The sequence below is a fragment of the Cyprinodon tularosa genome, unplaced genomic scaffold (genome assembly GCF_016077235.1).
Source record: "Cyprinodon tularosa strain WSP-4 unplaced genomic scaffold, ASM1607723v1 ctg283, whole genome shotgun sequence".
Classification (NCBI taxonomy): Eukaryota; Metazoa; Chordata; class Actinopteri; order Cyprinodontiformes; family Cyprinodontidae; genus Cyprinodon; species Cyprinodon tularosa.
In genome coordinates this window covers 413288-440189 of record NW_024038989.1, presented here as the reverse complement: position 1 = coordinate 440189, position 26902 = coordinate 413288, and the positions used below count along the sequence as shown (strand labels likewise).

Sequence of the window (26902 nt, the reverse complement as noted above, 5' to 3'; positions counted from 1 at the left end):
CCGAGTTCTATTAAAGGGCTGGATTTTAATACAACCATGAGAACAGAAGGCTTTTTGGTTTTGCAGGTTACATCATTGTCCTAAAAACAGACACTTTAGTCCTTACTGAATAATACAAAACATTTAGAGATGCAACAAGTTGACAAGAACCACAGGAATAAAAAAAACTATCGTATATTCTTATGTTTACGTTTTAGGGCTAAAAATGCGACAGCTTGATGAAATGATGTTACCTACAGAGAAATGGAGCCTTTGATCAAATCTACAGCCGGACACCGCTTGCCTGGAAGGCCAAAATCAGCCTTCCAGCAGTGGTTTATGACCTAAAACAGGGCAGCTTGTATTTTTCACAGTAGTGTTGAAGTACAGCACGGTTTCAGTTAAAGCGTAAAGCAGGACTGATGGAAGGTTTGGGCTGCGATGAAGGGATGGATACACAGAGGCTACGGAAATAACCAACAGAACAACACTGCCTTGCAAAGGTATTCAGACCCCTTCAGCTTTTTCACTTTTTTTTCACATTAAAACCCCCAAACTTGAGTTTTATCTACTTGGACTTACTGTGATGGCCCAGCAAAGCACCTAACAAAGAAACAGGGGGCACAAAAGGTGGCTTTGATCCATCCTACTGGATTGGCCAAGGGATTCACACCTTCATGACCTCCTTCGTCAGCATTTTCTTGTCCCCACTAAGTCTTTGTTAAACCTACAGTATATTAATATCAGTGCTCCTCACTACTAGTTACAACTGAGGAAGCCTCTTGGATGAGAGGGAAATTGTCTTCTAGAAAACTTTACGTCCATCTGCCTAGACTGAACCTGGTCACACTTACCATGACCTGGATGACAGAGAATCTTCACAGATATATTAAGAGTTAATATGTGTGATTCAATCTCAGTATGAATCAAAATGTTCTGTAAAGACTTCAGAGGTTTATTAGAGGACGTTAGTAAAAAAAGAGAGCATTAAAAAGACCAAGATACACAGCAGACAGTTTACAGAAGCACATGGACTATTAACTATGTGCTCTATGAATCTGACCTTAATGGCAGATCTATAATCGTATGGAGTACGGTTAGAATGTCGTCAAAAATAAGACACAGCAAACATGTCTTTATAAAGGCTATGCTCAGGAGGAATACACTGGAAAGCTCTTTTTCCTCCCACCTTCCAAATATGCATGACCTTGTGTTGATTAGATATATAACAATCCCCCAAAGCAAATCGAGGTTAGCGGCTGTAAAATGGCAAAAAGTGAAACAGCTGAAGAAGTTTTGCAAGGCACTGTAGGTGGGCTTCTCTACGAATTCCCCTTAAAACAAGGAAGTCACTTGTGGTGTTTGAGTACATTCAGTGCCCAGCAATCTTTACAGCTTACGTATGAGGTGGGGGCTCGTCTCCCACAGACCTGTTCCTGTCGTTAGCCTTTTGTTTGCTGTGCTGTACCCGTCGGTCCTGTCCCACTCTCTTACTGCTGTGTCCTCTGCCTTTGTCTTTTCCTCACTCTGAAACCATCACACAGTGCAAGAAATGAAACCCCCCTGCCCCGTAAAGGGAAAAATATATGGGTGGGTGACCTAGCAAAAAGCATAATGGGCCAGAAGATTAAGTTTTTGCACAAAAGTGGAACATCATCTGTTGTGTTTTGCACATTTAAACAGATAAAGAAGTGCTGAGAGCAACAGATGAGTCCCCGGAGAGAAAGTCGGGGAAAACAGGCTCAGATGTGAGTATGTATATATATATGGAGGCAATGAGAGCAGAGAGTTGAAAGATCAAAAGCACTGAGCTAGGTGGCGCATAAACACACACAAATTGTCACCTTGACGATATTTCCTTCCTTCTCATCAGTCTACAGTTTGGAACGAGCTTGTGCTCAGAGCTCTGCGATGTAAACGGGAATCGCTTTGAAACACTGGAACATAAGGAAGATTGACTCCAGGGGGAGAAAGAAATAAAAACACACCTTCTAAATATTGTTTTCTCAATAATATGCACAAGACATGTGAGAGCTCCTTCCATTTCACACACATACACACACCCAAACACACAGGAAACATAAGAATACCAGAACTTATTTATAATCTTTCTCATGTTTTACAAAACAAAACATGCCAGTCAATGTGGTGTCATCCTTGATGATGGACTTTCTCAGGTTTTGTCCAATTGATCAGTTCTTTCAAACAACCTTCCCCATTGGCTATTGGTTCTGGAAAAGCTCGTCCATCCACCCATCACCTGAGTCCAGCTCTGCCCCCGATCCATCACCCAGGCCAAAGGCTCCTCCTCCTGAAGGCCCACCCCCGTACCCATAGGATGACATGTCCTGATTGGCTGTCCTTTGGTAGCCCTGTGGCTGACCCCCAACTGAAACGCCCCCTGGTCCGTAGGGTCCACCTCCTCCTCCCCCTATGCCTGGGCCTCCTGGACCCGGCCCAAAAGCCCCCATTCCAGACATCCCCTGAGCCATCATTCCTTGGTTCATGCCCTGGTTCATGACCATGGGTCGGGGCTGATTGGTCCTTGGCTGATTCCCCATGTGAGGGCCCATCATTGGGCCACCCATACTTGCAGCTGGGTTGCCCACCCTGGGGTCCATCCCCTGGCCAGCCTGTCCGGCACCTGGAAAATGTTGTTTGGTCATCCGTGGTGGCTGACCTGGCTGCATACCATAACCTTGGGAGGAGCTGAAGCCCACCATATCTCCTCCAGCTCCTCCTGTAGTCCTTCCTACTCCTCCCCCCATGGCCTGCAGGCCTTGTCCTTGCTGCTGCGGCCAGCCGCCAGCCCCCATCCCTGCTCCACTTCCTCCACCTCCCAGCATGCTTTGAAGTCTCTGAGACTGAACCTTGGCAGGGCCTTTGAGTGGCTGCTGGCCAATGGAGTTCATCATCATCCCTTGGCTTGCGTACCCTCCAGCTCCACTAGTCCCGGGGCCCCCAGGAATACCTCCGAGTCCAGGACCTGCCCCTGCCTGCCGGGGAGGTCCTCCAGCAGGGTTGTGCTGTGGTGGAAGACCCATGGAGGCTTGGACGCTTTGGTTCTGGTGCTGCTGCTGGTGGATCATTTGGCTCATTGTAGGATTGAGGCCATACAGGGCACCCTGATTGGGCCCCTGGGTGCCATAGGGTAGTCCCATGTCAGTTTGAGGTCCCACAGGTCCTCCTTGACCCTGAACAGTGTTCATTTGGACCATCTGAGGCTGGCCGTGCTGCTGCTGTAGGAGACGAGGGTTCCGCATGTTTTGGAGTGACTGGCTCCTGGATGCCAGGTCTTGAGGAGGACCTAAGAATACAAATTAAGCAAGTGTTACAACATGGAAAAAAATAAAACGTACATATGAAATACCTTAGAATTCACATTAAAGATAATCTCTCCAGGTCTGATCTTAATGCCAGGGTTCAAGTAGCTTTAAAACATAATAAATAATCTGAGCCGGTTTAGAATATTTTCTAAACCTTTTTAAAACCTTCTACAACAGGGACGTTCATGCATGTTGAGATGTTTTCCTGCCTCTAAACAGGTGACCTAAATCAAAGGGTGATATAAAGGCCTCCACAGCCCTTCATGGCTGTTGAGGAGGTATTGTAATGATTGGATCCATGTTTGTTGATGCAGAGACGTATTAAAAATGTACAAGAAAGCTTGTACTTAGGATCAGAATAGTTTCCGTTAGCATGAACATAAAAATTTTTTTTCAAAGTAGTACTGACCAGGCCAATAAACCCCTGTAAAGTGATCAAAGCAGCCATCAACTGTTTCGGGTCAGGTCTACAGTATAAGCCCTACAGGATATCTACACCAGAATCTACCAAAGTCCTTTTCCACATTTCTTTTTATTTAGTTTATCATTAAATTTAATGTCTTCCGTGTACATTTTTTAAGTCTGCTTATGCCTCCTTGAATCCCAGTCTGCCTCAGCAGATGGCCGCTCACACAGAGCCATGCTCTACTGAAGGTTTCTTCCTGTTCAGATTGAGTTGTTCCTCTCCAACTGTCGCTTCATGTATTATTGAGACGAGGGATTGCTGTAGAGTCAACACTAAAAAACAAGTAAATGTCGACTGTTGCCACATGCTCATCCACAATGAGCGTATTGATGCCATCAGCTGGTTTCCTCGAAAGCCTTTGTAAAGTGCCTAAACATGACGTGCTGTGAATCGGCGCTATATAAATAAACTGAATTGAACACGACTTAGCTTTCTCTACCCGTACTGCATATAGGGGCGAAAAACCCTTTAAAGAAGAATAAGCTAGTTCTGGAGTCCCTAATCTCCAGATATTACACGCCTTCCGCCCACCTTGGAAGTTGGTGAAATTTTGCCAGAAAATTTAGCATATAAACCTTCTAAAAATGTTTTTTTTTTTGCTTTTTAACTGTATTGGTATAAAGCCTGAACAAGATAACCAAAAGGAAGACTGGGAACTGTCCTCCATTACTTTTTTCCCATTCCATCCAGACAGATCTTTGCTGAAGTCTTTTGTTAACACAAAAGTGGATCATCCAAGTCAGCAGACTGCCTGCTGATGACCAATGTTAAGCTGGATGATTCAAATTAAGAAGACGAGATAAAGACATTGTTATATAAAAGAAGTCTTTGCTTGAACACAGACCCTAACTAAGGGCGGTCCAATATGTTGTAAAGTTATTGTTATAGCCAAGCATAGATTGCAGAAAGTGTTAGCTAATTATTTGAGCACATGTCCTTAGGGTCAATTCACCTGCAAATTATATTTAGTGACACTTGTTTAATGAAGCATAAAAAGGCAATGTCTATGAGCTAAAAAATGTGGTCAAGTCATTAACTTCATTTCAGCATAAAAAAAACCAGATGTTGGCCTGAATCCCCTTTATCAAAACCAAAGGTCGAAATTAAAACACTTTAAAAAGCCTTTTCAAGTAGCTGAACTAAAGTCCAGCATTTACTATACACTCAACATTATCACATTTTGAACATTTTGTACTTTGGTTTGACAATCAATCTGCAACAGTTTCATCTTGAAATCCTCTTCCTCTCTACCTTATCTCCTAGACTTGCAGAAACACTAATGGCTATAAATGGCTTGAGACTTGACTCCGTCCATCTCTCCATCTCTCCATCTTCCCAGACTCTCACCCATTCCTCGTTCCCAACCTCCCCCTCCCCCTACTAGTACCATCTACCTCTCGCCGCCAGTCCCCCTCTTTCTTCCCTTCTAGTCAGTCTTCCCTCATCTCATCCATCTCATTGACCCCACTGGAACTTTGGGGGATCCAGGACAGACAAGTTGCCTTGGTAACAGGCAGATCAGGTAGTGTTTTTTCCCCACAGAGAGGATGAGGCAAAAGAGAGGAGAAAGAGCAACTCTGAGAGATGACTGATACATATCTGACTGAGGCAGATAAAAGGGACAGGAATGGGCTAAATGGGAATGTTTGAACTGAGGGAGCTTTTGAAACAGCTTTATTCAGTTTATAATACTCAAAAAATAGCACGCCGGGCATATGATTTCTGACCTGTTGAGCTGTTACCTGTTTTAGAATCACCATTTACTGTAATTACAACTGCAAACAGTTTCTCCTTCAGCGTTGCACATCTACATATTGAGATCTTTGCCAATTTTACTTGATAAAATACCCAAACTCAGTCAGACTGGATGATGAACACCTGGGAAAAAGTCTGTTAAACTCTTTCATCCAGATCTTTAATAGCCTACAGCAGGTTTTCTCTGATGGGGATTGTCTTTACTTCCATCTCCATCTACTGAAAAAAAAAAAAGCATTCCCACAGAATGGTGCTGCCATCACCATACCTCATTATAGGCAAAGAGTATTCAAGGTGTAGTTTGGTAGATAGTTTCCTGTCTCATTATCACTGTGCATGTTGTCCATGAACCTTCACTATCTCCTGTATGGTCTGTGCCAAACTGCGAATGGGACTTTCTATGCAGTGGAAATTTCTCATTGGATACTAGGGAGGCTAAACCTCCCCTGTAAATTTCTTAAAATTAATGGTAAAAATGCATTGTCAAACTTTATAAATGTAGTAATTAAACTGCATTAAATATGCGCTAAAATGCACCTGATTTATTGATTAAGTTAGGTATTATTCAGCTGTTTATACCACTCTCAGGCGCAATCTCCTCTCTGCTCTGAAGCAGCCGGATTGTGCTTGTCAGCCTCTATTAGAAATCCCTGTTGAGTTTGGATCCTCAGTATATTGAGATAAGCAGCGAGAAAGTAGAGCCCTGATTGGATAAAGCACCAAAAGATGTCCCTTCCTGTGAGGCTAAACCTCTTAGGGGGTCTATGGAGCAGGGAAAAGGGATCATTCAGTCAAAACAGTCATCATCTGCTGAACTCTTGTCGTGGTTTCTGGAGTTAATTATATCAGAGAGCTTCAAAACAACTATTTTCACCCGTTGTAATAATGTGTTTGATGTGCTCCAACATTTGTTACTGCAATACATAACGCTTGGATTTAATTAACACCATTAAGCTTCCTCTGTTTAAGGGCGCATCAGCCGTCACTGTCTCTACAGCTTTGTTCAGTCCCTCTTTTAGAACAACTAGATGAGAATAAAGTGTACAGTAACTTATGAAGGTAGCTGTATGCAAAGGTTTACGTGTATCTTTTCCCCTCCATGACACAATAATGCACAACTTTTCTGCAACCCTGCGAAATGTGAACTAATTCAAAGACCATGATTACCATAATGGATCCCTGCAGATAAAATGAATGGAGGTATTTTGTGATTCTCACCTTGGTACTGACTGACTTGGGGATATGGATTCCTCTGGCCCTGGCCCATCTGTCTAGGGAGATGCTGCTGCTGCTGGAGCTAAGACACACAAACACACAAAATATTATGAGTGCGCATCTATCGTTTGTGAAGAAATCCAAGTCTTTAAAGTTTGGGAGGCCTTGTTGGCATCCCCCTGATGTTTAGGTTCCTCTGTCAAATTCACGTCGGGGTTCTGATCAAGTCATCTAATGAGTTTAAAACCTGCTCTGATGAGACCTGTTTGGATGGTCTTAGAGTGTTTACATGCAGGAACAGAGGCAGAGTGTAAAAATAACAAAAATGCATTCAAATTTTCACTCAATACATTGCCCTTTAAATGTCTGAATTGCAAAAAGTAAAAACGGTTCCAAATGACATCATTAACATTTGAATTGAGCAATATGACCTAAACAGCTATAACTAGAGATGAGCCAGTCCCTCAGCTATGCTGATCCTGGTGTTCAGGACAGGATAACTGAAACAGATGTGGTTGCAGTGTAGGTTAGGGAGATGCTTGCAACAGATAATGCAGTTAAGGTAAACAGAGGGCAGATGCTTAAAAGAGATTATGTTTGTTGGTTCTTTGGTAAAGGAAAGAGAAACTTCAAGCTTTGTAAGGGTCTGACTCATCTCTGAGGTAAAACAGATGTTTGATACAGTATACACAGATGTGAGTACAGTAAGAACCCTACAGATGTTGAATAGTGTATAAACAGAAGGTGTTACTGTTTCAGACAGATGTTCCACCTGTTGGAGACAGGTGGTGGTACTGCTAGATGTACACCGATGGTGGTGAGGTTGTCACTAAAGAAAAAAGGCTGAATCAGAAAAATAATTGACCATTCATTCATTTTCCTATTTTACTCCATTACAGAACAAATTTCCATCTATTTTATGGGATTTTAGGATGTATACCAACAAAAAGCTCAAAACATTTGAGAGAAATGGTTGTCTAGCTTCTAGCTTCTTTGAGGACTTTAAAACACAGAATAGAGTAAAAGTGGCAGGTTTTAAAACAATATCTAAACTTCCTCCAGTGCAATGTTCAATCCCTCTTGTGAAAAATGGATAATGTCAGAATATGGATGTCCACAGAGCAATGGTAAATCTAGACGATATGCAGAGATACATAGTTTAGTTGGGAGACCCTTAATCTGGTATAAACAAGGTTGATACTGTGTAAAATTCAGATTGAACTACACATATCAATCTGGGAAGCTTCATGTAGAAAGTGTTCTCAAACGGTAGTTACATATTTATACCTGCCTCCCATGTTGAGTTGTCAGCCAATCACAGCAGCAGTAGCAGCTTGATTTGTTTCACAACTAGCTAAGTTAACTGATAAATCAAACTATTATCAAATACGGTCAGGTGAAGGTGCAAACATCTTTCCATCCACAGAGCCTTTTGCTCGTTGTTCAAAAAGAAATGGAGGGTATGCCAGCTAAAACCTGTGCAGCCATGTTTGCTTTCCTTCAGCCTCTGCTTGACGTGTTGATGTCATACATGCCACTGCGTTCCATTGGTCAGAAACAGTTCTGTATCAAGCTGACTGCATCTGCTGGCTCCTGGAGAGATGTATTTTTTGGAGGTTGTGAATTCACAAATCTTGTGTCTTGCAAGGTAAAAAGATTCTGTGGAAAGCACCAATATTTTTTATATACTCCACAAATCTGTCCTCTGTGGATAAAAGAAAAGAAATAAGGCAATAAGAGGTCACCTTTAAGTTTACCTCAACCAATCTAGACTACATGAAGACCTGTCAATAAGTGCTCGCCATCCATCCCGATTGAGCTTGAGCTGTTTTGCAAAAAGGAAGGTGGGAACATTTCATTCTCCAGGAGTGGAAAGCTGACCGAGACAAACCCCAACAGACTTTTAAAATATATAAAATCCTACATTATTTTCCTTTCAGTATACATTAGGTATCATAAGTGCTATTTTTAATGAGTGTATAATATCCAGTCAGACCCCAGCAGCATGAGCCTTCACTTCTGACTGCTGTGTTTGTGTGTGTGTGTTTTTGCAGATCCAATTAAAAGCAACATGGTGGGTGGCAACTTCATAGTTCTGAACTCTTTAACACTTGATTCCCCTCACAGAAGGAGAAATAAAAAGGAAACCCCACATTATCACAGCAGGAGGCATGTGGGCCAAAAAAACCACACATTATAGAGATGAAAAGGAAACGGTGAGGAGAGGGCTGGGTGTGTGTAATTATACATGCAACCTGACTTCAGTAAGGAACGGCAGAGAGTTTAGCTGCTGCCGATGGAGGTGGACATCTGGAAGTGAGATAGAAGCAATGACGGCGCAGAAGAGCAGCTCTATAGCACGGTCCTTCCATCACCTGTTCGGCCAGAATCCGCTGTTCCCGGAGGATCTTCTGCTGCTCCATCATGTGGATCTGCGCCCTCTTCTCATGCTCCATTGCCATCATCTGCTTCCTCATGGTCGCCTGCTGGTGGTTGCTCGCGTAGCCCGGAGGTGGACCTGACCCCTGGCTGGGGCCAACACCAGAGGCGACGCCTCCAGGAGGGTGAGGAGGGGGGATTGCGCCAGGTGGTCGAGACATTCCCACCACACCTTGCTCCTGAAACAAAAACAGAAAGCAGCAGGTCAGAGAGAGACAACAGGACGCCAATTAGCACTATAGTTTACAGATGTTACAGTAGCTCTGAGTCTTATTATCAACTATTGATCACCAGGATTTTTTGTGTTTGATAATAATAAAGGATAGAAGTTTTTCTAACACTCCTTACTCATTCTGAGTTTTCATTCTATACAGTCTAAAATGATCAAATGTTAAAATCTCTCTAAAAATCCCTTGTACTAAACCTTCAGTAATTATCTTTTTAATTAAATCTCAATGTAAGTGACATAAAATATGACAATATTGTACATTTTACTGCCACGAAAGGTCAAGCAAGGCTCAATCACTGACAATGTGCCTTGAACACAGATTTATTTAGTTATGCATAACATAGTACCACAGACGCTTTAATAGGGTTTAAAAACCATGAAAGAAGACAAGCTTTCAGTGGAGCTTTCAATCTCAATGTGGTAGGGGTATTGCACCACTACAAATTTATTCAATAACTTTGGGGCAGCTGCTGCAAAAGCCTGATTGCCTTCATAATTAGGATGGATTCTTGGATCATCCTGACTGGTTGATCAGTCTGCTCTGATCTTCATTTATTCTAAAGATCAGTCAAAACAAACTGAAAACAGAGGTGAAGCTGGTTTAATCTAAACATCTAAGGAAAGAAGGTGTGTAGTTCAGTTTGAATTCTACACAGCGTCCATCTGGAAAGGCTCCTGTGGAAAGTGTTTGCAAAAGGGGCGGACATTCAGTACAACTCTCTGGGCTGATTGGATAAATAACCAAATGCCTCCAATTGTAAGGTTTTAGCCAATTGCAGCAGCAGTAGCAGCAGCTGTAAAGTGTCACATTCTTGACTTGTTTCAGTACTAGCGGAGTTAAATGATAAATCAAATCCAGTCAGAAGCAACGTGCAAACATCTTTCCCATCTACATTCTACTTGATTTTCAAAAAAAGAAGCAGATGCTATTCCAGCTAACAAGTACGTCCATCAGGAAATCCATGTTTGTTTTGCTTCAGCCTGCCACTTCTGATGGACGTCATGCATGTCACTGCATTACATTGGTTTGAGACTTTTCTGCATTGAGGCTAACGGATCTTTTGGCTTCTGGCAAGATGTACTTTTCAGGAGTCTAAATGCAAGGTGATAAAAGCATAAATTTCAGATCTTTAACAATTCAAATAATTGAAAACAAAGAACAACTTTGCAAATGAGGCAGAGATCTATTCCTCTATAGCGCTGCGTTTTCCTCCATGCTGAGCCAGAGAAATGGGACATCCCATTTATTCTAAACAAGTGCAATTTCTTTAATAATATTGTTGGGTTTTGTGTACTTAAAGACAAAATCAGTGCCATTAGCATCTCAACGCTTCATGAGGCAATGTCCCTCACAGACTGCTCTTTATTGTGACATATCGGGAATCAGGCGAATGGGAGAAAAATATTCGGTGCAGCTTAACTCAGTCTGTGTATGGCTGTTTTCAGCTCACAAAGAGACCGACAGACGTAAAGACAGACATGGGCCACTCTGAGTCTTCCCAGTGGGGCGCTGGTTTGTCCTCTCTGCATACATTATCTCCTCATTATCATATAAAGAGCACTTCCCTCTCCACTCGGCCGTATGCTAATCTCTAATAGGATGAAATGGCCTTCTCTGGCCAATGGGAGCGCAGCGTTTATGGGTCTATTAAAGGTTAGACAGCTGAGCAAGAGTGGACATCGTTTAAGCATGCCAGCAATTGAAAATGGGAAGATGGAAACATGAGGGAATATTCAAGGGCCAATGAGAAAATGTTTGCAGACATAAAAGTGCAACATTGCAGGGCATCGGACTGTGTACAGCAAATCACATTTACCTGCAGACAAGCAAGAGACAGCAAAAATGGGATTACGGAGCCAAATCAAAGTCTCAGTTAAATTCTCTAAAATATAACCAGACCCGGGGTATTCTGAAAGAGCCAAAGCCCCATAATCTCCGTTGAGACTGTTCTTCTTAGAAAGGAGGAAGGTGCAGGTAAAGCCCGTATATTAGAGCGCAAAAACACCCGGTGGAGCAAACAGGGTCGGCTGCTCAAAACCAGCTTAACAGACAAGCAGACCAGACTGATCGATGATCACAGATACGTGTTTCATCTCTGCTTGTTTGTGCCTTGATGGAAGCAGAGCAGTCAGATGATTGCCTGCAGAGGATGCAGTGTTAGGAATCTACCAACAGGTGGCAGTAGTGATCTTTAATCTCATGGATGTGTGTGTGTATGTCAGTGTATGTGTGGGAGAGAGAGTCTCAGTGGCCTCCTCTCAGCAGATGGCTCAATCATGACGGTTCTGATCTACGATCTGTCCCTCTCTCCCCATCTCATCCTCCCTCTTTTCTTCCCTTTTCTCTAAACATCTCCTCCAAACTCTTTTCTCTTCTCTCTCTTCAGATTTCCACCTCTAAGCAGAGGGAGCCCCCGCATCATGTCCACACAAATAAGGATTAAACAGAAAAGATGGACATAAAGAATAAAAGATTTTAGAGGAAGTAATGCATCTCCCTGATTGGACAGGAAAAGAGAAAATGAATCTCCATGGGGAAGGAGGCAGGAGACTGAGTGCTGATTTGGTTTAGAGAGAAAAATCAAGAGTGAGCTTGGAGGTGATGAGCCATAGAAGGGAGGAGAGAAGAGCAGGTACCCTGGCAACAGTAGCTGCGGCGAGGAGCAGATGGCGCTTGGAGGACCGGTTATGGCCGCCGTGCCTGGTCACCCTTCGTAGCGCTGGGCAGACCCAACAAATTTCTCACAGCATGCATACAAACACAGAGCTATACTCCGATCAGAGTCCTCCATTATCTCTCCAAAATTAGCTTCACAGACATTCGCTTATGATATCTCTCTCAGTATCTTTATCTACCACAAACACAGATTAGCTGGTGCTGAAGCTAATGGATAATCCCAAAAGGTTCACGACCAAAAAGCAACTCCAGTCCCCAAAACATCAAAACTCTTCATGCAAACACTTTTTAATTGTCTCGATGACATCAACACCGATGATGATTTCACCTAGGAATTGGAGGTTGGATAATCTGAAACCAACAAACTTCCTGGGTGACACACCTACAGAGAACACCACCTACAAAACCCTTAGTAGCAGCAACGCTCTTCAGTGTGAAGGCTGTTACTGAAGGAAGAAGACTCTAATTTACATATCTTCAGTATAAGTGTGGATGAAAAGGCTCAGATATATTAGAAGGTGAAATTTCTACGACATATTGAGACATGTTCATTTAGGGTGAAAAAGAGTGAGAAAGAGCCACACTTCAAGAGGAGTCCCGTTACAGAACACGTTGGACTGCCAACCGGGCTAAGCCTGCTAATTATCAAAATGCGATGAAAACAAAACATTTCCGCAGCAATTTTACAAAACATTCTCTCCAGTCCTTGAAAACCCTTCTTAGTTGGAGCCTGCAGTCTATAAGTTCTAACTTTCACCTGGTGCCTGTGGTTCTTGGATCATTTCATAGAGGCCATACTGCAGATATAGCAGGGTTTTAAAAGACAAAACCTTCTTAAAAGAGGTAGTTTGTTTTAATGTTATAACTACTTAAGGAGAAATCCAATATTGGCGAAAATAAGGCATCAGCAGGTCAAAGATGAAACAAAAACTGGACGACGTCCAAAAGTTACTGATTTGTGGGCCTCTATCTTTTTATTGATTTTTTCGATGTTCCAGTTCCTTCGGTGTGTCTTTTCCTCCTAGGAAATGATTTGTGGGGAGCTGCCAGCTTTGACAAAGACGGACGACTTGGGGAAGAAATGCACATAATACAAAAATGTTAACAGTAATGATGATATGTAAATAAAATAATTTCAGGCAGTACAAGTTAAGTTAGGCCTCGCCCAAGATAGCAGCTAGCTTCAATCTTGGAACCCAAAAATCTGAGAAAGACTTAGCAATCTCAACTACAACTAACCTTTAAACAAAACTGTATATCAGAAACCATAAACAATCCCTTTAATAATGTAATAAACAGGCTTTTTTTAACCTGCTCCATCTTTCTCCATCTACCAGCTTCAATCAGACCCCAAACGCTCACAACCATCTACAACAGGAGCTGCATCTCTTAGCTGCTGCTCAGTATAAAAAGAAAGGGTGAAATGAAATAGATGCTGAATTATTACCGGTCACTCCGGAGGATGTTTGTGTGCGTGTGTGTGTTGCAGCCTGTCAGCTTTATTGGGTTAGGAAGCATGGAGAGCTCAGGTGATTGCATTACACTCCAAGTAATCGGAAATGTGTGTGTATGAGCCAGTGTGTGTTAGAGAGACATTAAATGTCTCAGTAGCAGAAACATGTCTGTCTTTACCGAAAGTGTGTGTGTGTTTCTAAAGGTGTATCTGCATCAACTCTCCAGCTGAGACGAGTCCCACAGGAGCGAGATTAAAGGTTGCACTTGCTAGTATGAAATAACGCGTATTGGCACCTAAATTGAGGCCCCCACAGAGGAACGGCAAAGACAAACACAGACAGAAACAGCACTGCATGAAGCCTTACAAGCCTGCGCGTTGAAAAAACACACATACACTCGCCGCCTGCAGGAGCAGTGGCGGCTGGCAGCAGAACATTGGGTGTCTGTGTGCTCTCCACAGTCGCTCACATCTGTCACCCACTTGTGTGATCGGAGAGAAGAAAAGAGGGGGGGTGTAAAGTGGAGAGAGGAGACGCAGGCTTGGATTGGTGAGGAGACTGTTACACAAAATACAGCTGCAAGCGTCCATAGACGGTGAACCCAAGCACATCTGGACGGATGATGTCTCACGTCTGCCTCCCAAACTGCAACCAGGCTGCAGCAGCAGCAATGCAGCTGGGAATGGTTTGTGCTGCGGCTGCATGGAGCATGTCCCCGTCTGGTCTCTGGTTGATGTGGGCTGAAGGTCACACATCTCTTTCACTGCCAGCTCTCATCAATGCCTCAGTGTCCTTCAGACTCACACTTTACACCCTGACCCTTCTGGTTATACGGTGAAGGTGCAGAATTACTGTCATCCAATTTACCGACTAGACTGACTTCCCTTTACGACATGTGTGACTAATATAAGGAAAAAACCCTTTCTTTTAAAAACTCTTATAAAACCTACAGAAGGGATCAAAATGACAGACATTTTCTTTATCTTTATCTAATCCAGAAAAAAAGTAGTGAAAAAAAGGATCCCATACAGAAAGATCCCATAAACTTGTAAAAAAAATAAAAATAAAACTCATACTTCATAAGATAAAAAGATACTAGAATCAGGAGTTTGTTTGCGATTAAAACCGGATTGTTAATCATTTACATCAACTCTACAGTGTGACTCTGCAGAGTGGCTTTAATCGCATGCAGCTAATTTTGGTATAAAGTATTTATATTTAGTGATGTTAAACTCAGTCTGTCAATCTCTTGTTGACTGGCAGGTCAAATACTAAATAGAACTTTTCTTCTTCTTAAATCTTGCTAGCATTTTTAGCTGGAAAACATAAATTAACTGATGCCTGTATAAACTCTGTCATCCAGGTCATGGCAATCACGAAAAAGGCTTGAATTGGATGCAACCGGACTTTCACTCAGTTATTTGGAGACATTCTGATGCCTATAAAGGAGCTCTGGTGAGGGCCAACAGTGTTTACAAAGACTCCTGGATAGGTATGGAAATGTATTCAATAAACAAATCAACAAATTTTCGGTTGCCCCCCAATTTATACCTGATTTGTAATAAATTACCTTCACTTCTTTAGAAAAAAAAAACAGTGAAAAAAAAGAAATAAGTTAAGGGAAATATGCTTCCAAAGCATTCAGGTCTTTTTAATAAAACTGTAGCCTAAAGGCATTTTTCAAGCCTCTGCAGCCTTTAATACTAATATTAATTTCTATTGAATCCCCTTTATTTGATAAAGCAATTGAACATTTCTCCTCTCACTTATAGAGACTTATAGGACATCTTTCCTTTCAACCGCTAAGCCTGTATGCCTTTTTAGTTTTACCTCAACCATTTAAGATATCCATCTTTTAGAATAATAATGAACAAGACAAAATAAAAGGATTAAAACCTTTAAAAAAAGTAAATCTGTTTTTATCCAGATTTAATCTGAAATGAAAAATTTGCATCAACATTTTAGTCAATAAAATCCTTTTCATCACTGACCAGGTCCTTGTGTGTTACTAGCATGCAGAGCTCAACTGACTCCATGTCTGCAGCGTACCAGCCATAAAAAGGAGCAGGTAAAAACTGGAGCATTCAACCTTACTGGAATGACTGAAAGTCAGTCTGGCTAACAAGACTAGGGCTGTAGGTTTAGATGAAAGGCATATATATATATATATATATATATATATATATATATATATATATATATATATATATATATATATATATATATATATATATATATATATATATATATATATATATATATATATATATATATATATATATGTGTGTGTGTTCTTTAAAGAAACTGGAGAAAGCATGAGAGATGTGGGAGCAAAGAAAGTAATTTTTAAGTGTTTGTTGTGGAAACAGGGATAAAACCAAGAAAGTTATGAGATGAAATATAGAGAGTTAATATCCCATGGGATACTGCTTGCTTTCTACCAGGACTATTTGGGAATAATACAAAAAAAATGCTTATTGATGAAATGGCTAAAAGAGAACCAACCAGAGCCCCCACCTGCCCGGTTCTACCAATGCAGCCCCACCAACATGCTTTAACTAGCTGTTGTTATTTAACTTCAGATTCACTAATGCCTCAAACGGTTAATAAGTCTTATTGCTTTTTATTTACAACATCGAGGCCTTGATTTCTAAAGGCCCTTCTTCGCCTGCCTCCGTGGTCGTAATAAGCTGGTGAGGGATGTAGGGTATTGGAGCTCATAGTTAAAACATCAGTAGTACGCATGTTATGCACCACCTGCTGACTGATTTACAAAGTCACGTATGAAAACACACAAACACACTAACCCTGAGCAGATGGCGGAGGCAGACCTTACCGTACTCAACTATCCCCACAGCGCCACTGATAAAGAAGACATCACTCTGACACACACACACACACACTTTATATCATCTACCTTCATGTTTTGAAACAACCTGCAATATTAGCCCCAAAACAGGAAGATGTCTTAAAGTTTACTTATTTTAAACAAGCAGAAACTCCAGTTGACCAATAAAATCAAACCCATCCTCACCTCACATTGATGATCAAAAGGAAAGTATGACTTAAGAAAGCTTAGAACAGCACATCCATTCACCTCCCCTAACCCCACCCTGAAACACACACCGACACACTAAGTTACACAGTTTCTCCCAGAGGAGAGTTATATTTAAACTGCTGAAGAAGAGCCTTGCTCCCCACAGAGGTCTGTTTAATCTCTAACATCTCCCTCCTCTAAACCCTAACTGGCCTATTTCTGAGTCTTCTGAATCTTTACACTGGTGCCTACACGTCATTTCAGGTCTCGAGTTGAAATTCAGCATAAATTCCCTTCTCAGAAACCGAAAAATTACCAAAAATCTTTTTTTTAAAAGGAGGTTGCCTAACAGGGGCTTTTTGGGGATCATCCTTAAAGTATAACTGAACGGAGGTGATGCCATGCAGGGACAATGTGAAATGCATGTAGGCATGCAGGAGGGGACCGGTTTAAGTAAATGCATCCCTGCAGCAGCGGGTCTGTTTGGAAGCGCTGTGCTTAACAAAGTGATTTCTCTGCAGACACAGGAAGCCGCCCACAGACTGCATACAGCAAAGGATATCACTCCACGCTCGTTTGCAATCATGTAGCATTAAATTCCTTAAACTATGATATCCACAACAATAAATCATATAATTAAAATAAAGCCTCAATGGTTTGTTTAACTTTGTTGTCTCCTCACCTACTTCTAGTCATTAGAGCTCATTTCCTTAGAGCTGATAGAACTACACTCCTTACTTATGCGTCTTGTTTATTTTCAAGATGGTGAAAGTAACAACTAGCTAAGTCGCGCAAATCACTACTTTGCAAGACACTTGAGAAAACTTCAGTACTGTAACACAATTCATATTCAGTTATTAAAACATTTTTAATGTTATGAAAACCCTTGTGTGGATTTACACGCATTCATTTCTAAGTAAATATACTTTGTAGAAATATCTTAAGTCTCTATGAGCTTCACACATCTAGAGACGGAATATTGGGCCACGTATGGAAGATGAACCTCTGCATGATGTATACAACATATGAAGCCCTCAACAGGATTGTTTCCAGCATGCAGCTCCATCCGTCCTTCCATCATCTCTGACAAGCTTCTATGTCCCTTTAAAAGAAGGTATGCTGATAGCATAGCCATTCAACCATCGAGTTTAGCTTCCATGTTTGAATCCCTAGTTTATGCCAGGTTTGACTATAGTGACGGTGAAGTCCTCTGGCTTCCTAGTAAAGCTTTCCATTTATTAAGCATTTAACTCTGCTGCATTATGGAGAGTGTTGGCCTAATGCAGGGGTCGGCAACCCGCGGCTCTGGAGCCGCATGTGGCTCTTTAGTGCCCCCCTTTGCAGCTCGCTGGAGATTTTTCAAAAATGTATGAAAAATATATTTTTTTGTTTATTTTAATAAGGTGTGCAGGAGGTCAAACAAACATTCATTATGTTTTCCAATGCTGCAAACATTTGTATGATAAATAAATTTAAACAACAAATATAAACATTTCATTCAACAAAAATTTACGTCATAGCCATAGAGATCAGTGGTCATGGCCTGCAACACACGTTTTTAAGCACGGAGCGGTGCCAGCCAAACAAAGCGGCGGCTGTGTCTCAGGCCTTGGATCCCAAAGGGAAAAAAAGGAAGATAGCCGGTGAGAACAGGGGATTCAAAGAAGGATGAACAGAATCATTTGCTTTCATTATCAATGAGGACGGATTGCCTGCATTGTTGCTTCGTAGTGAGAAGTTGGAGAAAAATGAAAAGAGTAATTTGGAAAGGCATTTAAAAGGAAGGCTAAATATGCAGCCGACCACAAAGTTGGGACAGAGAGAAAAAGTTCAATTGCATAACTTCTGGATAAATTAGAGGAGAGCAAAGATAAGATTTAAGAAGTGGATTGCATGTCCAAACTCAACTACTGCTACTAGTTTTGTTGCAAGCTTAGAAAACCGTTCACAGATCAAACAGGTAGCGCTCTGATAAAGGGATGTGGATTTCCAACAATTCTTTTCCCTCCAAATCCTCAAAATAAAAATAACACCAAGGAACACCGGTGACGGAGGATGTAGGATTTCGGGGTTAGAGAGCACTACTTTGACGGACGTCAGTTCTTACTTGGTTCCTCATGACTCAACCAACTCCTCCCAGCAGAAACATGTCCACCATAGAAAGATTCCTTTATCGTGTTTCTATCATTTCATTAATGCAACAAAACCTAAACCATGCGGTGAAGGGCAGTGAAGCGGCGCAGGGTGAATTGCATGCAGTGAGAGCATTCACTGCTCCTCCCTCAAGCTACTATGTGATATTTGTTCCAGGATAAACATTAAATCATGAATGCTTATTATATATTCAAGCCCATCTAGTCCTTTTTTTCATAGTGGGCTAATAGACTTATAGCCCCTGTTGCCCTCTGAGGCTTCTATGACTTTTAAATTTTTTTTGGCTCCAGATTGATTTGTTTTCGGTTCTTTTTGGTCCAATATGGCTCTTTGGGCAATTTGGGTTGCCGACCACTGACCTAGAGTATAGCGCTTGTGCTCTGAGAGGCTTGCAAGTACCCGGTTCGATCCCCACACTCTAGGTTCCTGAGCAAAACCCTTAACCCCACACTGCTCCCCAGGCGCCACACAATGGCAGTCCACCGCTCTCTGAGGGGATGGGTTAAATGCAGAGAGTGAATTTACCCATCTTGAGATAATAAAGGGATTTACATTCACAGATTCCAAATGAGAGAGCCTAAATTGCATATGCGATTTTTTTTTCTGAATGAAATAAGTGGGCGTATTGTGGATGATCTGCACAGATTGCTGCCTGAATCGGTTTGGTTGCGCCTCATAAAAATTAGCAGATTGCGGTTCTGCAGACAGTTGAGAATGGTTGTAAAAAAAAAGATGAGGTTCTTAAGCCAAGTAGTTGGAGGCAATAATGTTAAACTATTTAGAAAAACAATAGTTATACTACAAAATAATATTTAGAGAGCACTTTACACGTGCTATTTCTAAGGGCAAAAAACAAAATGATAAAATAATTTCAGCTAAATAGAAAAAAATAAAATATAAAACATGGGTTCCTCTGCATTCATCTGTGGCCGCCTTAGACGTCTTTCTTTTTTCATATTATGTTGACATGAGCAAAGAATCTCTCTCCATCGTTTTACATTGTTCCAATATGTCCTTTGAGGCCTTTGAGATTTTTTTGCTCTTTCAGAAATTCGATAAATGATATACAAACTGTGGCTGCTGTTGAGTAGAAAAATCGCTTCTCGTGGTAAATGTTAACATTTGCATATCCTCCACCCATGAATTTGCACAGTTTGGTCATATCTGCTGGATTTCAAACGCAAATCACTTAACACCTACTTTGAAGATCTGTTCTGCACAAACAGACAGTTGGGCATCTGTTTTAAGACACGAGAACCTTTTAGAGGTCAGGCCCTGAAGGGATCATGATTTAAAGTTGAATGGGATGAAAAGATGATCCAGAGGACTGAAAATCCCCCCCCCCCCCCCCCTCAAAAAAACATACAAAACTTTCTTACTGTTACTCTAAACTGCTTAAATAAGATGTTAAAAGAAACAGATGAGAGGATAAAATTGAACTTTTTTTTATTCCTTTGATCTTTTACCCAATTTTATTGATTTGATTGAGTGAAAATTATTTCTACTTATGATTTAGCTATTTAAAAAAAAAAAACTTAACTTTTTTATTTTTATTGAATTATTTTTTTCTCTACAGCACCGTCAGCTGTGGGTCTTTTTAAGTGCTTAACAAATTCAGCTGGATTTGATAAAATATCTAAAACAAATCAATTAAATAAATATATATACAGATATTCAATTGTTTGATGGTTGTGACCTAGCTTAAAAAAAAACAATTCACCAGCTGTATCTTGGTATTTATTATGTGAAATCTAAGGATTAAATGAGTGTAGAAGTGTTTAACAGGCAGTTCTTACTGAGGGCTACAGATTTATACGAGCACAGACAGTTTATTTAGTTAAACTTGTAGGTAAATGCAGCCACTTCTGAGTCCTTTGAGGCTTTCACTCCATCACAGAGATGGTGATTATTTAAAAAGATGTTAAAAATTAGTAATAAAGGGTCCTAGGGATTGGTGTTTTAAAGGCAAATTGTCCTGTCTGACAAACTGCGGAGCAAAATATCAGAGAGGGGAAACCTTTTTGTCAAGGTTATGTAAATTCTCCATTGCAATAAATAGTTCAATGTTAAATCTGAAATAATTATATTTCCCTATTTAAACATTCTGAACTATATTCAGTTTCCCATTATTATTGTGACCTTATGCTGCAATTAGCTTTAGCAAGTTTTACATCTGTAATCTGGGCTACTTTATACTTGTCAAACTCTTCTGCTGTGATTGAGTTAACTGCATTTAAACATCTACATATATAAAATATTTTTCTGCCTTAAAGGTATAGTGGAGGATTTTCTGGAATTTTTGACCCGCCCTATCCACTTAAAAAAAAGGACACATGCACAACCCTGTACCTGCTCCCAAGAGGGAACGCCTATTAAACGCACGCGAGCGCGTGCACGAGCCCATTTTTCCTCGTGCACACTCTGTTTAAAAGTTGCTGTTTGCATGACTCGTCGCTCATTTTTCCACTATGTCAGATTCCCTACTGGTAAGTGAAAATGGAGACAAGCACGTAGGACGGCCTTACGTAAACATATCACCAGAATGATTGACAATTAGGAGGATCACTTATTTTGATGATCCACCTGGAAAAAGAACATCCTCCACTTTACCTTTAATTGGCATATAGCAAAGTCCCTCCCCGGCAATGCTTGCATTGCCGCTAATTGCTTTTTAGAGGCTTATTAATTGATAACGCAGTCACTGATCATATACAACTGAGAATAGCATAATTGTATCTTCCTGGCCGATTTATGGAACTGTCGCCCTATCCTGAACCATAACATTTGTTGTACTTCATATGGGGGCCCAACCTGATAATGTTGCGTACGGGCCCATTGTGTTTTTGCGCCACTAGAAAGCAGTGACAGCCATTAACACAAGAAAAGATGGAGGGCCAATCAGGACGCTTTGGGCGGTCTATCCCAGGGTAGCAGGCTTCAGCTTGAGCTGCGGTTTTCCACTTTGTCCTAGCGTTCAACGAATGTCCATGTAATGTAGCATAACACTGTTTTTGGACAATAAAGATTGCAGGGGACCAAAATGGAAGTTTGAAAAAGTGCAGGGGGCATGTCCCCCTGCCCCCGCCAAAAATTACAACCATGATTAATGACATATAGATCAGATGGATGCAACCTAGCATTTTAAAAATCTCAAGATACACTTCGGATTTAAGACCACATTTCAAAAAAATGTGTGTGGGTTTAGCGATACTGCTCCATGGCCTCCCCGTCTTTCATCTACTTGTCCAGAGCGCTTTGTCTTACCACCCACAGTCCTATCTGGCTCTCTTCCTTCACCGAGTCTGATAAAAGCCCTAGTCTGAGCAGTAGTCAATCTCTTTTGTATATGTGACACTACAAACCCACCATGTCACTTTTTTTGGACCGTGAGGCTGCCTTGCTATACATGCTATGATTGCAGCAGAAAGGTACAACTGAAAAACAGGCTTAAGTCAGATTTTTCACAGAGAGTTCGACATTTATACCTCCTTATTTTCAGCCACTGTACAGCACTGCTGGGTAAGTCTTTTTAATCATATTTAGACATGTTGCATCATGTAAATTAACAAAGACGTCCAGTCCCTCTATTCTTATCTGTGAGATGAACATAGATCATCTAAAAAATAAAATAAAAAATGTATTGTCATTAAACCGTCACAAGTACAGAGCAACGAAATGAACTCTGCATTTAACCCATCCCCTTGGGGAGCAGAGGGCTGCCATTGTGCAGCACCCGGGGAGCAGTGTGGGGTTAAGGGTCTTGCTCGGTGACTCAGAATGTCAGTCCATGGGAGTTGGGCTGTAACTCAGAACCTCTGGATTCCAAACTCAATACCTTAACCACTAGGCCGCACACCCGTCAGATAAAAGTTAGAGGTAAGGAAACCTGCTAATGCTACAACGATAAAGACTGTCTTACTCCCTGCCAGCAGAAATTATTTTCTCCAAAAACTGGAATAGTTTGCTTTCAGAGTTTACATTTTTGTTGACAATGTAATTTGGGCGCTGGTTATAATTTATTTAAGTTTTAAGTTTATTTAAAGTTAGAGAATGGTAGAGAATGTTTTTGCGCCACTGTAAAAAATATTTCATATCCACTCTGCTAAAGGGTGAAAGCCAGTGTTGTCTGATCATTTGACACCAAAATTTCACCACTTTTTGCTTTAAATGATGACATACCACCCGAATACATTAATGAATGCCCAGAATCTTAAACAGTGGTCAAAATAGGTGACGTCAAGCTACATAATGATTTTGAAACGGAACCAAACAGATAACAAATTCTCATTTGCGACAAGGGAAGCAACAGTTTCCTGTTGATGAATGAGCTTGAAGCAATGAATTAGCTTTATACCTCTTTCTTTTTTCTTTCAGAAAACATTATTTATTATTATATGCATCACCAGGTGAGCTTTATGTGCACCCATCACATTCTCACTATATATAAGTAATGGTTTATAAAGCGGCTGATGGGAGACGGCGGTCCTGACATTGATACGGGATGCTGGATAGAGGCTAGGGAGGGCGACCGGAGGGAGGGGATGACATCACTGGTGGCCGGGGAACGATTGAGGCGAGCAGACGAGCTTATCACCCTGAGAGGGACCAGGTGCTACAGTAAATCACCCTGGCAACGGTCGTCATGGAGACCTTAAAGTCACAGCGCGCAGCAGCCGTGGAAACGGAGAGTAGTAAATGACTGGGTGATGTAATTTGGCTCTCTTATCGGGGAGATTTGTGTATTTGTCTGATGATGGAAGGCATTTCTGCTTAATCAAGCTGTTTGGGTTCCGCTCTTCTCTGAAGCACCTTATTTGTCCTCATCTTTTAGCGATCGTCGGTTTCATTTCTTAAACTGTGACAGAACCGGACCATGTGGAGGCTTGACGCCACCTGTGTTTGTGTATGTAAGGTTATCCTATCGCCTTGCAGATTATATGCTCTCCTCCGAACAGGAATTCACCAACTACCCGTTTTGAATTATTCACAGCTGCGATCAGCGCTATTACAAAGCTGTTAACGGAGGTGAAGATATACTCCACACATCCATCCACCCTCCCCATCTCCCCCCCCCCCCCCCCCCACCACACACACACACACAGAAAACTGCCCTTTTATCCACCCAGAAACCTCCTCTTCAATTTCCTCCTCTTCCATTGCGCCACCCTCCCTGTGCTCCCCTCTCCATCTCCTCCTCACCTGATTGCCTCGCCACCACTCTACCACTCTCTCTCCTCCATCCCATAATCTCCATCTACCCTTCAGGTGCATCCGTCTTCCTCTCCTTTGTTCACTTCTCTTTCTTTTCTGCAGTTTCCATTTTTTTCTCCCTGCTTCATCTCACATTTGCTTTTCTTCCTCTGCCCTCATCAATCTTTATTCTGCAGACTGCCTTTTTTAACTCCTCATCCACCCTCTACTAAAACATCAGCCATACTTTATTCCTACTTTTCTTTCATTTATGTATTTAACTCCATCGTCACTATACAGCTGTATAACCTTCACCTTTCTTTGTCTTTTCCTCCATGTCTGAATCTCTGAGCCTGTGTCACAGCCTCCTCATTACGTCTTCTCCTCCTCTCTACTCCTTCTCTCCATCCTTCCCTTCTCCTCTCCAGAGAAGCCATTAGGGGCAGCTGTAAGGCTATTACTCTTTTTCTGTCTCTCATTCTTTTCTCTCTCTTTGCTCAAGTCTCTGGGCAATATAGCCCCCTCCTTCTCTTCTTTTCTTCCCCTCCATCCCTCACTCTCTCCATCTCTCTGTTCCTGTCTTACTCGTCATCCCTCCAGAGTTCACATCCTCTGACAATCTTCCGTTTCCATCCTCCTCATCTTCTAATTTCAGCATTCCTATAACTACCCAAGTCCTTCCTCCGCTACTCTCATGTTATAGTGAGGGACTCTTCTGGAGCTTTACCCTTATGCTGTATAGTCCTTCACTGAGTGCAGTTTGCATTATGGTTAGAGGTCACTAAAGTCAGAGAAATGTGTGCTTTTGAATTCAGGCAAACTGATAAGCAAAACCAAAATTTATTTCAATATGATCTAAACATGGGATTGCTCCCATAGAACATTCACAGAATGGTGTTTATGATTCTGTGGAAGACATTTTTATTCATTTTACCCTTAAAGTACAGCTTATAGTCTTCGTCTTTGTCTGCAGCTATAGTGATGGCCTGCTGAAGTTCAGGATGGTGAATAAAGCTGATTTAAGTGTTTTAGGGACCACTGATCATCAGGAAACATTCATGCAAAACTATCAGAAAATTATCAAAGAAAACAACTTTCCAGGAATCGACAGATATGTTTCAAGAATTAAGGTTTATACCTTCTTAAATACCATGTTTAATTTAATCTGCTGAAAAGAGCAATTTTTCTTCCCTCTGAATGAAGACCAAAGGATTATGGGAATTCAACCAGTGCAGGATATGAGAGCATGAGGCTGTTTACCGTCCTTTGAAGCCAAATATGGTTCAATGCTCCCGTTGTTCAAATATCTATCAGCGGAAACGTAGAAAGAGAAAAAGCAGTTGAAAATGAATATTCGTTGCACCCAATTTCCTTCCCCACAAAGCTACGACTGGTAGATAGCCAGCTGTAAAATGAGGCGCAACAGTTACTGAAATAGCTTCTGGCAATTTCTTTTTAAGCCCGGCGGACTAAGTGCTGCAACTTTTCCTCACAATAAGCCTTTCTTATATAAAGCCACCAATATGGTATAAATATTTCAGCTGTAGATAGAGATATCTTAGTGACTAAATGCTGTTCTGTTAGCACGCCTGCCTCGAAGAGGGCGAATAATGAAAAAGAAATTCAGTTTTCTTGTGTGCTTATTGTATTAGCAGTGAAAATTCACAAATCAGTCTGAGCAGGCCTAAAAACTCTCCATTGCAAAGAGCACAATCCATCTTTACCTCCTTTTGTCTAGCACATTAAGCTGCCTTTCTAAGTGCAGCACCTTCTGCTATCTTCATCGCCCCCAACTCTGCTCATCTTTGTATGCCATTAATCTCTCCTCCTCCTGCTGCTGTATTTCCTGTGCCTTTTCCTCCCCCTCCAGTGCAGAGGAGACGGAGAGAGAATGACCATTATCTAAGCCAGCATCTCCAATAATTCCACAGCAGCCTATTACCCACAATAGAGCCAAAATGGCCTTTGGTAATATGATGAAATCTGCCGTAAAAAAGTAGAAATGGGACTAAAAGCGTCGGAGTGTAGAAAAACCTCCATTCCTCAGCTGCTTTATCAAATTATTGCATTCTACTCATCTCTGTCTGCGGCCCTCCCTCCCACATTCAATGCATTACTGTGTCTTTCTCTAAATTTTCCTCATTTTGTTCTGTTTGTCTCTTTCACTCTGCTCGTTCCCCGATACTTTCTCCCTCCACCAGTCTCGTACGCTCTGCCTGTTTTCGATCTTTGGCCTTCCTCGTCTATTGCCATCTCATCGTCTCTCAACTCCCAATGAGAACGTGTCGATTTCGCCGCCAGATAACGCTGCGCTCTTGAAAAAGCAGGAAATGGAAATTGCATTAACCCAAGTGTTGGTCTGTCCCAGATTGCACCTAAAAAAACTCAGTCCAAGTCCAGATCACACTTGTGCAGACATATGAATAGAGGCATGCACGTTGGGAGAAAGAAGCTTGCAATCAGTTGTGTGCTACAAATAGGAGCAGGGAAAACAATTTGCAGTCATTGCTAACAGCTGGTGGTGCTGTGTGCGTGTGGAAGGGTGTGCATGTGTGGGAAACCTAGTCCATTCTCTATCGCCTTTTTTTTCCCTCCCCTCCTCCACAGCATTGTCCCTGGAGAGGTGGAGAGGTGATGTATGGAGCCTCTCCTGATCGCACGACTCAGCAGAGCAGCTGGAAGGACAGAGGTGTACTATAGTAGATGGAACAAAAGGATCATAAAAACGCAGGAGCGTCATGCAATAGTGAGCATGCTCAGAGAAAACAGGAGCTTTGGATTACGTTGGTACCCAGAATGTGGACGTGCTGGTGGATATATTCAAAGCTATAGGACTCACACACAGCTTCTCCATAGTCTCATACAGTAAAAATAAGCAAATAATGCTGTGCTTTATCAGTTTTCCAAATTGTAACTAGGCTGGGTGATCCAAAAATATTTCTTAAGTGTAGTGTGGCGCAAATAGACGGCATATGCTCAGA

General features: G+C 41.6%; 1 protein-coding gene across 1 annotated transcript in view; it reads right to left on the bottom strand.

Moving 5' to 3' along the window:
* Window positions 1–509: 509 nt before the first annotated feature.
* The window catches only part of maml3 (mastermind-like transcriptional coactivator 3), a 138918-nt gene continuing 112525 nt past the window's right edge, over window positions 510–26902 (bottom strand). The window contains exons 4-6 of the mRNA XM_038290553.1: window positions 9117–9359; window positions 6745–6823; window positions 510–3286 (exon numbers count right to left, since the gene is read on the bottom strand). Of these exons, the coding sequence (XP_038146481.1) occupies window positions 2202–3286; window positions 6745–6823; window positions 9117–9359 (1407 nt within the window). The 3' untranslated portion in view covers window positions 510–2201. The remainder of the gene's footprint in view (window positions 3287–6744; window positions 6824–9116; window positions 9360–26902) is intronic.